The following is a 13,482-nucleotide window of genomic DNA, read 5'->3' as shown; positions in this document are numbered from 1 at the left end:
AGGGCCTGCATATAATTAGTTTTTGGTAGCAGCTTTAGTGGTATTGCTTATCAGAATATTTAGAAAGTAAATTTGCTCAAAATTGAAATGGTTTTCTTTTGTGGCAGTTTTTATATGATAATACTCAGTTTATTACACTGTTTTATTGTAATTTTTTTTTTAGAAACCTATAATCAGTATATAATATATATATTATTATATATATATATATATATATTACTAATTTTGTCAGCGTACACTTTTTGTACAATTTGGTTGTGACATTTATACATCTGTATAATTCTCCTTTAAGAACTTACTTTCAACCTTTTTAGTAACTTTCAGATAACTGTGTACGTCCAGTATCCATTGGGTTCACCACCCCCAGGGGAGAACAGCAGTTTTAAACCCCAAATTGTAAGATCAGTCTTGATACAGTTCAGCAAGAGAAACAAACCAATGTAAATTCAGGCAGCTCTGATTAGTTCATTCCTCAAACTGTTACTTTATACATTAACTCATACAGTAAGAGTTTGAAATTGAAATACAGTGAGAAGAGTTTTAGAAATGAAGTGAAGCATTTTTTGAGAGAAGTATCGACTTATGTAAATTGTTACCCTTTTAGGTTTTCTTTGTCAGTCAAGTTTTAATGTGGCACTGTATTTATCATGGAAAACTCATAGGTGGATGCCCCCTTGTGGTCTGTTACCAAAATAAATTGCACAAATAGAAATAAATAAGTGCTGGAGATCTTACTACATTTTAAAACAGAATATCATTCATTGACAAAACAATTTTTAAAAAGTAACTTCTGAGGAAAACCGCAAAGGAATTATTAACTCTGTTTTCTAAATAGTTGATTGACCTTAAAATTTATCAAATATTTTTAACACTGACAAAGAAAAATCACTGTGTGTAGACTGTCCATCATTGTTATCCAGTGCATCTAAATTTGTTAGTTGTTTTAAGTGCCTTAAGAATATGATGAGATGTGATAGTAATTATGGGGCCACCCCTGCCGCCAAACAAACACTAGGGAATGGTGCTTGGGAAATATGTTGTTTTTACTTAGTCACTTGACCTGAAAGGGCCAGGAGCTGCATGAGGCATTTCAGAAATAAGGATTTAGATTTGTGAATTGGTAAATTTAAGCTTATGTATTTTACTCTCCGTATTGGCAAGGTCTTGTTTGTGTGTGAGGGTTTGGGGAGGAAGCAGAAGGAGGAAGAAATACTGAAGATGGGAACAGCTGCTTCTCGTCTATTACCCAGTAAGTCATATGATGGTTGGAACACCCCGCTACAGTGGCTTTGGGCTTTAGGATTAGCTAGACCCAGTTTTAAAGCAGATTCCATCCCTTCCCAGTTCTTGGACACTTATATAATATGGGACAAGTCACTTAATCTGTGAACACAGATTTCCTATCTTTTAAAAGGGTTTAAAACCTACCTCATTGAGCTGTTCACAACTTGGTTTTCCTTATGTGCTTGGCATATACCAATGTTATTATTATTCTTAGGGTAGGACAGTTCTGAGTTGTAAAACAAGTGTACCATGTGCTTTGTAGCTACTGGTTCTTGATAAAGACTCTCAATGATAGAATGTATTTTTAAAAGTGGTAGTCAGCTCAGTCTTTTTTCTTTATTGTGATCTTATTGCCATACTACTAGATGTGTTTTATTTATAAATTCCTGGCAATAAGTGCAGTCAATACTGCATTAAAGAATTTACTAGGACAATTATTTTATTAGTTGAAGCCTAGTAACCAACTTTTTTTTTTTTAATAAAAATGATCCAAAAGGATTTTTTCCCTTAAGAATAATAATGGATTCTATAAATATTTGCGTATTTTGGTAAGCTTAAGAAAAAAAAAACTAGCATTGTTACTAGATAGCTATCTTTAAGAAAAGTTTTTGTCTAGGAAAATAAAGTAATGAATTTTTGTTTGTTTTTCAAGAGTTGCTTATAGAATTAGGCTCACTAGCTTATAGTCACTTGATTTATTTAACACCTAAAGGAATTAATCTGAGTCTTCTTGCAGGAGAAATAAGATTATTTGGAGTTATTGAACTTCATGAAAAATAAGATTTTTTTTTTTACCCAGGTGAATTGAACTTTGAATCGTATGATTTTTCTCCCTTCTAAAATTTTCCTTGACAATTAAGTTACAGAAATTTTCTAATTTATCCTTTTGAATAACTTTCTGTCAAAGGGAACACTAGACATCTCAAAATATATTACGACTACTCAAGTTTAAATGGTTTTTGAAAGTAGATGGGCCACGAATCATACAAACAAGTATAGCAGTAGACATACCATCAGAAGGCTATTTCATTTATTTTCTTACTTGCCTCTTTCACCTTAATTTCCCTTTGTTTCTTTGGGTCTCAAATTATCACTGCTCTAGTCTTTATTTGGATAGTGCCTAACTGAAGTCCCTGTTCTAAACACTATGTGTAAGTAATAAAGACTTAAAATGTAAGACAGTGTTTTTTTAGTGAACATTTCTCTTATAAATTATGAAATAGGAATTTGTTGTTTTTCTGTCCTTGAGCATCTGTTTCCGAGGAGACCATTTAGGAAAGCAGAGTTAAATTAAAATCGGTGTTTGTAGTGGTGGGGTCTAGGGGAAGGATGGCTAGAATAAAGTGGGGTCTATGGGGAGTGACGGCAGAAGCACATGCCATTCTACCAGTGACTTGGTTTTTAAGCATGAAAAGCTTAGCACCAAATTTACATATTTACTAATTAAAAAGGCTTCCTGGAAACATTAAGTAGACTATCTTCTGTAACCTTTAACACCATCACTAATGGATATAGCCTAGAAAATTTTATCGAAGGTCCTTTAAATAATGTAAATGATTATGAATATGTAACTAGTTAATATGCAGCTATGAAAGGATTATCATGTAGAGGTTAATGAACATTCTGCTCTTATGGTTTGCAGGGCTTTTCTTTTTGTGCTTTTGGCTCACTTCATGCTTGGAAACACATGCATTGGGATTGGAAAGCATCCTGACTGTTTTGGGGTCTCATTTTTTAATAGGGTTGTTAAATAGGAACCTTTTTTATAAAAAGGATTTCATGAAAATTTTTTCAATTTACATTTAATCCTGTTTGTCTATTTTATAATCACTGCCAAATCAGAAACAGTGAAATGTATTGATGGAGTTTTAGCCTGGCTCTTGCAGATGTAAAGTCAGTACTCTATTATATATTACCACTGTTATTAAGTGTTGCTTTGTGATTGATACTTACTGAGAGATCTTCATTCTAAAACGGACTTTTTATGCTGAGTTAATGTGTAGTATGGTTGGGTATCTGATTACAGCATGTATTTTGGTACAGGATTGCTGCCTTAGTATTTAAAATGTCCCAAAGGAGGACATTTATTTCAGGAATTAAATGTTATAATAGAGGAATTTAGTGACAGGCCCCCCAAAATTTGTGTGATTTTTGGGTGAAGCATTGAGCATACACTGGAGACAATATTGTTGTTTATAATAGTGAACTAGAACAGTTTGTTTCAAACAAGATAATACTGCTGTCTCTTTTGCATGGCCTTGTATTAAGAATTTTGGCTTTTATTCTTTAGCTTCTGTCTCTAAAATGGTGCTACAGTATTTGAGTGTGTTTGAAATTTTTATTAACAGAAAATTTTAAAACAGTGATCAGCAGTATTTGAAAATAGTGTTATTTTTGAAATTGCAATTCAAGTGCTCTTTTCTTACCGATTAGTGCTCTTATTTGTTTTCTGAGCATTCTGAGACTACTGAATTATCTCTAAGGAAAACAAGTAACCTCTGTGCTTTATTTCTTAGTGTTATAAACATAGTTTAAGCTGGCTATGAAGTGTTTAAAATTTTATCATAATTCACTGGGGAACAAATGGGCTGTTCAGAGCATCTCTTTATCCTAAGTATTTCTTCTTGAAAATGTAGTAGAACACTATCACTGAGCTCATTTTTAATACATCAGAATAAAAATTACAGGTGAAAACATTTGGAGATAGACTGACAAAATAAAGTATTTTCACTACTGTCATTTTTTTTCTTTTGCTGATGAAACGTGGATGTTACATTGGTTTCTTGTTATTTATAACATTTGCGTATTCTACAAAATATGTAGCATTGAAAATAGGTCTGCAGATTGTACAAAATACTAGTTATCTTATATCATATGTCACCTAATAGTTATGAAGCGGGCTTTGTACCAACGTATGAATCGGAAAGCTGTAATTTGTTCTGCAGCTATCAGCTTGCATTAGAAGGTTATGATAAAGTGTGCTGCTTAAAAACTAACATTCACATCTCTGTGCATTTGACAAATAAAAATGTATGCTGAGATACTATTAAATCTGTAAAGCTACTGTTCTTGTTTTTTGATACTGATGTTACAGCTCTATGCATAGCCCTGTTTTCTCATGAGTAGTTATCTGTTTTCATGACAGGTGGTCAGTAACTGCCGAGAGAAAATCCAGCACTGGTGAGTGAAAGATGTCTGTACTACATTTCTGAAATACCTGCTTATATTTAAATAAAGTATGTTCTGTCTTTTTGTAACTTTTAATTGAATTCTTCTAGTAGTCTCCACTTAGAATGCCTTTGATGCTAATTTATATTGTCTTTAACTCTTTTCTGAATTACATGTTCCCTGATTTCCTGAACTTCAGTGTAACCAATTTGTTTTTATTTTAATTGCCTCCTTTTTCTTTTTTTCTTTTTTTAAAGTTAGAATAATGTTAATGTCACTTTGAAGTGGATACTGACAAATTTTCAAACCTGACTAATCATAGAGAACTCTCTTTCGGGAATATTTCTCATATTTATAGCAGAAAGATAATTGGAATCAGTTGTTTTAAAATAATGGTGGAAATATATTTTCCCAAAGTTTGAAAAATCTCATTAATTGCCTGCATCTCAGTGTTTGCTTTATGGACTGTGCTTTTTTAGGAAGAGAGAAAACATTGCTGTTTTAATGTGCTAATCTGTACTTAATAGGACAATGCTTGGTAAATAACACATCTTCCTGTGGCTTCTGAGGAAAATGCTCAATGGTGAATAAAATGGCGAAAAAATATTGTGAGTTGTCATGAGGTATAGCTGTTGATCTTACAGATATCAAATTACAATATATCCATGCTGTGTTTACGAAGATTTTACTGAGAGATCAACAGGAGCTGTTTTGATTATTGTCTGCAGGGTTATTGCAAAATCATGGTAACTGCCCCTTTAGTGGTGAGATTAAACCTTTGGTTATACACCATCAAGCATATAATATTTTAAATTTATTTTAAGAGGCTTTTTCGTCATGCCTGAGAGATCTCCAAGGAAATAATTTATAGTTAGTGTATATCAAATGTTTTGGTTTAAATGCATATAGGCTGCAAGCAGTGGATAAGAGTGAAAATCAGTGCAATCTGTACACATCATCATATTAAATTCTGACTATTGGCTTGTACAAAATAATCTAAAACTAATGGTATCCACTTTATAAATAAAAATTCTGGAACTTTATTAATTTTCAATAAGTGCAGGATTGTAGTAGTCTATCAGCATTTCCATACCAGACAATTTGCTTTTCATTATATATGCAGTCCAGGTTAAAACTTGAAATGCAATCCTTGGCCAAAGAAGTAACCATTTTGTATTCTGCCAAATTTGGCCATAGTGATCCATTTTACAGATAATTCCCCGGGGGAATTTTTACTAATGTGGACTTTCTAGCTACTGTTTTGGTAAGGGGTTCGGGAAATTAGAAAAAAATTAGATTTACTCAGTACTGAGACTAGTTTACACAAATGTGTGAGTAATTTACTTAATGGTTTTTTTATAAAATTCTTTCTCTAGAGACTGAGAGTTCTTTATGGGTAAGAGTCCCTTATCGTTTAATCCACAGTACTCTCCACTGTGTTTGGCACATAATAGACACTCAGTAAATGTGTGAGTAGGTGAAGACCAGTAACACAGTTATTCGACATATAACCCTTTAATTTACAAATGCTATAGCTGTACTGTGCACAAGTCTGAGCACAGATAGAAATGTGACCTTTTTCTTCAGGGCATGTTCCTGTGACCCTAAATCCTATTTTCCAGTTTTCCAAAGCTGCCAAATTACAGGAGCTTAGAATATTTGCCTACATGTATTTTAAAGTAATATAATACCTTATCTGTGTATTAAAGAGTTAAAATTATTTTTTTCATTTAAAATTTGTCTTTTCTTCTGAATCATTTTTGATATGGCTCGGGAAACAGACTTGTTTGTTTTTTAATGATGATCTCTACATGGTATTAGGATATTTTTAGAATCTAAATGTCTGCTGAATTTACCTATTATATTCAGAAACTGAAACCAACGTGCCTCCACCCTTTGAAAGCCAGGAAATTTCTGTTTGGGATCATTGTGGAATTTTAGGAATATGTTTACATTTGCATAATTCCACAGACAGTGATATTCTGTCAGTATTTGGTTCCCTGCCGTGGAAGTATTCCTAGTCAGACGCATAAGCAGAGAAATTACAATAATTTTGTGTTGTTGGCAGAGATTTTAAACAAGTGCAGAGGGAGTTTGGAGGGTGGAACTGTTCTTAAGGGTGTCTCACATACTGCTTTTAAAAGCTTGTTCTTTTAATTTTTCTTTAACCCTTGGTGTTAGCTTGGTTTGTGGTTAAGCTTCCCTTCCTATGGGTGCATAGCAATCTAAAAATCTTGTTAAAGAAGAACAAATATATGTTTTTTTAAAAATGTTTTCTTATGCTAGCAGTGTTTATACATGCTTCTGCAATTTTAAAAGATTTTTTTTATTAAGGGATAAGCAATGTGTTTTCTAGGCTTCAAAAGTAAGTAAATTAAAAAAAATATGGAGCAGGCAGTAAAAACATTTGTAGAAAACTAATGGGCTGGGGGTAACATGACCTGCCCCATAAAATCTCTTTCAGAAAAATTAATTCAAATCCCAGAACTTTGGTGAACTATTTTAAAAACACTTATAGTATTTGTTTAGTTAATAACAGATGAAAAAACATGATTGGCCTAACATTTGAGAATTTCTGTAACACTGTTTTATAACTAATAAATTAGTGATTTTCAATTTAGTGTGCATTTAAAAAATTTAAGTAAAAGTTTATTTAATTTTGTTTAAAATCCTTTTTATTTAACTTAGGAAACAAGATGTTATAAAATCCACACTCTTATTTTCTCATTAACTTGTGAGTATGCTTCCTCCCCTTTGGTCCACCAGCAACTAATTATCCTGTTTGTGGATTATTGGTATCTTTTTACTTAATAAATTCTTCCCTAAAGAGCATGGAATTTGGAGTCATAGACCCACATATTTGAATTCTGTCACTTACTAACTTTGTAACCTTGGGCAGAGTACTAGGATTTTAAGTTTTCTCTTTGTAAAGTGATGCTATTGTCTAACTTCCAGGGTTGTAGAGAAGACCGAATGAGTTAGTGTTGGTAGAACACTCTGACATTCAGTTAAGTATTAATAGTAGCTCTTAAATCTTTAAAACATTTTTAATTGTCAGATAATGAATAAAGAAAAAATTAAACAAAAAAGAACCCCTCAAACTTTGTAGATATTTGTGAATGTTAAGTATTTCTGCCAGTATCTATCACCTTATATCATGGTGGGCAGAGGACTTTCTGAGCAATATCATTAAAGCTTTATAAAAATGCTTTCAAGTAGCTTTTTATTTTGAAAAATTTCAAACTAAGGGTGACAGAAGTGGTAAAATGAGCTCCCATTTAACCACATCACTTAACTTCAATAATTATCAACTCACAGTTTCAATGAAACTTTTACCGTCTTAAATATTCAGTCCTCCCCCCAACTTCCTCCCCATTATTTTAAAGTTCATCTAAAATGTAGCATGCCCATTTGGGCATACTTCAGTGTATATCTTTAGGAGGTAAAAGACTCTGCATTAACTTTCTGAAATTCAAATTATATTAAAGTGTGTGTGTGTATGCATATATTTATATATATTGTGTTCCAAAAATGAAATCAGCCTATACACACTGCCTTTTTTCTTTTCCTTTGTTTTTTTTTCATTTAATACCATATCTTAAAGATTGTTCTGAATCATTAATTAACTCATATTCTTTACTTCAGCCCCATATATTTCATTGTGTGTCGGATGTCTTATTTTTAAGGTTACCAAATAAGATTTAGTTTCTTCTTTTTTTTTTTTTAAATAAATAATGGTCACATCACTGAGAGTATGGTTTCTACATCTCAAACTATATCCTTGCTAAGAAGCCATGTCTATTATATATTGCTCCTTGGTAGAACTACCCCAAAACTTAGTGGCTTAAAACCGCAATATATTAGTGTATGATTCTGTGAATGGCATTGTGGGCTGGATTCAGCCTGTGGGTTCTTGTACTGGTTCACTTGCTTGTGGTCAACTTCTGGCTGGGCAGCTGGGTTGTCCAGATGGCCTCACCCTCAAGTTTGGTGGCTAGTGCTGGCTGTTGACTAGGCCTCTCTCTCCATGTGACCTTTTATCCTGCTTTATTTTGCCTGGTGCTCTCAGGGCAGAAAGATTGGAAACTGCAAGGCCACATTCTCGGTCAGTGGAACTCACAATGCCATCCCACTTTCAAGAGGTGAGGAGATAGATTCCACCTGCTGATGGGAGGAGTGACAACTTGTGGCCTTTTTAATTCACTACTATTGACTTTTTCTATTGAACATGTTCTGGTTTGCTAATGCTGCTGCTGGAATACAAAATACCAGAAATGGATTGGCTTTTAAAAAGGGGGTTTATTTGGTTACACAGTTAAAGTCTTAAGGCCATAAAGTGTCCAAGGTAACACATCAACAGTCGGGTACCTTCACTGGAGGATGGCCAGTGGTGTCCAGAAAACCTTTGTTAGCTGGGAGGGCATGTGGCTGGCGTCTACTCTGGAGTTTTGGTTTCAAAAGGGCTTTCTCCCGGGATGTTCCTCCCTAGGCTTCAGCTCCTCAAAAATGTCACTCTTAGTTGCCCTTGGGGTGTTTGTCCTCTCTTAAGTTCTCTGGAGCAAAAGTCTGCTTTCAAAGGCCGTCTCCAAAATGTCTCTGTAAGCTGAAGCTCCTCTCTCAGCTCCTGTGCATTCTTCAAAGTGTCCCTCTTGGGGGAACAAGCTCGCTCCTTCTGTCTGAGCTTATATAGTGTTCCAGTAAACTCATCAAGGCTCATGCTGAATGGGTGGGGCCACACCTCCATGGAAATGATCCAGTGAAAGATCTTACCCACAGTTGAGTGATCACATCTCCATGGAAACATCCAATCAGAAATCTCCAACCCAATCAACACCAATACGTTTCCTGCCCACACAAGACTGGATCAAAGATAATGGTGTTTTTGGGGACATAATACATCCAAACCAGCACAGAACATGTCCCACAAGAAAAAGAATCTCTTACTTTTTGTTGACTCATGAGAGTTAAATGGAGTAATGCACTTGATGCCTGGCACATGTAAATCATTGGTATGTTAGCCATTATTTGTAATCATAATTTGTATGCATATGACCTGTAAAGCATATACTGTCTTGCTTCAAGTCACCATAAAATGGTTCTTAAGTAGGAAAGATTTCTGAAATTGCATGTAATAGTCTTCAATGAGAATATAGAAAAAGGTATTTTATTTTGTTCAAATGTTTGAAATTGGAAAGAATATAGCTTTAAATCGGACATAAAAATTCAGAAAGACTTGAGCATATGAGTTTTGAGAGGGATTCTAAAGCAAATACTTGATGTTTATTAATTTTCAGAGGAAACTGGACAAGAAATCTTGTGTTGAGGAAGAGTTGTTTCTAATATAGTTGATAGACAAAGTAGAAAACCAAGTAAGCATACCAAAAATATTTAAAAATATAGGTGAAGATTTCTTTCTTTCTTTCTTTCTTTCCTTTTTTTTTTTTTGGAATCCATCTTTCCTGCCAATCAGGATATATATATATGCATGTATGTGAATGTGTATATAAAATGTCCAACCTTTTTGAGAGATTCTTTGCCTCACAAAAGCACCTGAACTATTTCACTATAACCATGGTGTGGTTTATAGTCTATTTCTCATGAAAATCTGAAAGTGTTTTCCCAGGTTGCCTTGATGTATGCCTTTTTTCTATTTTATGGAATTTGTTTTATTAGACATTGTCAGTGAAGTTTTGATCTGCATGCCTTTAAAACTGATGTAAAAATTTTTTTGTAGTCAAGGAGATGACTTCTTTCTTCAGTATCCATGTAAATTGGAAATCATGTATTTCAGAGTCCCTGTTTCACTGGCCACAAAGTTTTCAGTCACTGTTTTTTGTATGTGGCCTTCTATTTGGGTTTTTTTCTTTTTTTCCTGTTCTTTTTTTTCCTAAATGGAGCAGAGAACAATTTTCACACTTTATGGAGATTTTACATGGTTTGGTTGTAGAAGTTTCTGCAGTTATTTATGAAAATCTCCTTAGGGGCTAGGGCAAGAGGGGAGGGGTCATATATACAAATCCCTTCCTCTGTTGTTCATCAAGTTCTTGCCATATAGTTTTTATGGTATGGTGTTTTAGCATATGGGTTGAGATTTAAGTAAGTTTTGGAATAATTTTGCATGTGATAATTTCAGAGCAAATTAAGATGCAAAAAAAGATTGAAGTTGAATGCTTTAAGAATGAGTTTTTTAAAAACAAAATTTGAATTAGCTTTTAAAAATTTTATTCTGAATGTAAAAAATGAATACATGCATATTTTTTGAAAGGTTGACATAAAAGAATGAAATTTGCCCATAATTCAAAGATAAACTAATTCTCCCTCTCTCTTTTTAAAACATTTTGCCTTATTCCCTTCAGCTTGTTAATTCTGTATATGTATTTGTATTATTATGGTTATATAGCAAATGTTCTCCTTTTTAACTAGTTAATGATTTTTAAGTTGTAATTAGAATTAGTTACTTCTAGGAGTTCCCCTAGCCATTTTATTATGTTTTTGGAAACAACCAAACTAGCTTAATACTTAATGCATTTCTGTACTTGAAAGGCAAACTTGTATGTTATAGGGGGAATTTTTTTTTCCTAAGCAGTTTAAACTATTATAAAAATCCCTAATTACAAATCATCATATAGAGCATAGTCTTAGATGTTGTATTTCCAGTGTCCATGTACTTTGGCTCACAATTTCCCATGAGCGGTTTAAGTCCAGTGTTTATCTGTTTGAGGCTCAGGATTCATTGCTTATGGCATACTTCATGATTTTTCGTATTTGTCTCAGCTGTATTACTTAAAAATTGTTCTTCTTTGCACTTTGAGTGTCTTTTTCATTTTCCATTCATTTTTTAATAAAATGTGGGCAGCGTGTACTAAAATGTTTAAGCGCAAAAGAGCACTGTGTAATGTTGAACCTGTAAATATTGCAAAAACTGCAGAAGCTAGCTGAGTGGTGGATCACTCATTGATAATCCAGAGGGCTTGTTCATGTTTTGAGATACAAAAGTTCAAATTCTAACATACTAAGGACAGTTGGAGAGAGGTATCAGTGTGTGACTTAGGAAAATTTAGGCTCTAAAAAAATTGAGGCATTCCTACATTTACCTTTTTACGAATTCATTTTTAACTCATGACCAAATTGGTAAGGATTTTCCCACTTATCTTTTTTATTTTACATTTTATTTATTTTTAACTAAGATAAAGATAATTTTGGTTTGAGATTTTACAAGTTTGGTGGGTTCAAGATCAGGATTGCTATTTTTCACAGTTTTAAAACCCTTTGGTGGAAGCTTATCTGGAGGAATCTGTGAAAGGGTTTCTCTTGAAAATACATGCAAAATATGAGGCCTTTTTCTTAGGAACGAGTTGAGAGTTTTTATCAGTTTCTCGGGGATCAATGACCTAAAATGGTTATTAATCACTACATTAGTTAATAAAACAAAACAACAAAAAATTTTACTTATCTATTTTTAGTATAGAAAACCTAAATTGAAATTGTAAAGCCTTTAAATTATAGTTAGGTTTAAATAAGAATTGGCACAATCATTCAAAGCTTAAGTCAATTTTAAACTCATCAGATCTTTTCTAAAAGGTCCTTCCCTTATGATTTATATTATTATACTAGAAGGACAGTTATAGAAAATGTGGAAGATAAACAAGAAAAAAATCTATAAATTTATCACCTAAACTTAACTAATGTGGGCACTTTGGGGGTATTTCTTTCACATTTAGAATAATGTGTTCCTTTTTGTGCAAATTATAAACTTTAAATTTGAAGTCACAACTCATTTTATTCTTACAACAAAGGATTCCTAATGACTGAATAAACTGGCACCTCAGAGAACTAACAAGTCACACAGGTATGGTTGTTGGTAGAGGGAAACTAGAATAGTTGCCTCTGATTGTCACAGCTTTGCTACCTATATCCATTGCACTCTGTTGTCTCATTGTTGAAAAGTTAAATCAAAGAAATCTAATAGAATGCTATTTGCATCTGTCTGTCCTTGGTTAATTTTGTTTCACTGACCTTTGAAAAATTGCAAGTTTTTATATTAGGCTAATCTTGCTGTGTATTTCTAATCAAATTTTCTCATGGACAAAAAATAAAGAACATGGATCACCATCTTTTGATGACATGTAAGTTTCCTTAGTTTAATAGAGTTATAAAAAAAGGAATATATTACTACATGGACTGAAATTTGTGGTGGATTTCAGTTATCTTAATAGTATTTTGCCATGCCCATAAAAATAAAACAAAAAACTAGTGGTATTTAATTCGATACATTTAAATTCTTAATCTGGAGTGTTCTCCCCACCAAATTGCAGAAAGCACAAGTGTCTAGATCTTGCTTTCAAAAATGTTTTTAAGTATAACAACCGTAACAATTTGTTTAGACTGTTTCAGAGGATACGTTTAAAAAAAAAAAAAATCATTTCTTGATTTTGTAAATGGAAGACTTATTTCTCTCTTTATCTATGTATAATCCATGCCTAAACTTAATAGTCCCCTATTTTCTTAATTTTAGAGGCCAAAAAAACCCATCGAGTCAGTGGGTCTTTAACAAAGAAGCATTGCACAAAAAAAAAAGAAAGAAAGAAAGAAAAAAACAGGCACACTGTATTTGATGATCTCTGCAGCATATGGCATAAGGCTTGGTGGCAGAGGTGGCGCTCAGTACATAGTTGGTGAACTGAATAGAAACAAAGGTTTTCTTGGATGCAGAATAGGAAGTTCTAAAATGGGTGTAGTATGCTAAAATTTATTTTCAAGAACGTCATAGATGTACAGATTCCAAAATCTTTAGGTTTTATCATTTCTTAAAAACTTAAAAAAAAAAAAAGGAACTCTTCATCTGTATTAACCCAGATACTAATACTTAATATAAAATCCTTTTCCTTTTTTCCCTACTGTGAAGCATCTAATGACGTTTCTGCTTTTTTTGTTGTTGTTGTTTTGTACCGTAGGGTGTTTGAATATAGGTGTAAAGGAAAAAAAATGGCAGGGGACTTTTTTTAAAACTGGTTTAATGTCAATATTTTT

At 33.0% G+C, this 13,482-nt stretch overlaps 1 protein-coding gene across 1 annotated transcript in view; it reads left to right on the top strand.

Annotated features, from left to right (window-relative positions):
- Positions 1-13,482, top strand: part of URI1 (URI1 prefoldin like chaperone) — an 81,440-nt gene that overhangs the window by 34,678 nt on the left and 33,280 nt on the right. Inside the window, exon 2 of the mRNA XM_037819390.1 lies at positions 4,430-4,464. Coding sequence (XP_037675318.1) covers positions 4,430-4,464 — 35 coding nt within the window. The remainder of the gene's footprint in view (positions 1-4,429; positions 4,465-13,482) is intronic.

Source organism: Choloepus didactylus, chromosome 27, assembly GCF_015220235.1.
Source record: "Choloepus didactylus isolate mChoDid1 chromosome 27, mChoDid1.pri, whole genome shotgun sequence".
NCBI classification, from domain to species: domain Eukaryota; kingdom Metazoa; phylum Chordata; class Mammalia; order Pilosa; family Megalonychidae; genus Choloepus; species Choloepus didactylus.
Note: the sequence above shows the minus strand (reverse complement) of the source record. Positions and strands in the feature narration are given on the sequence as shown.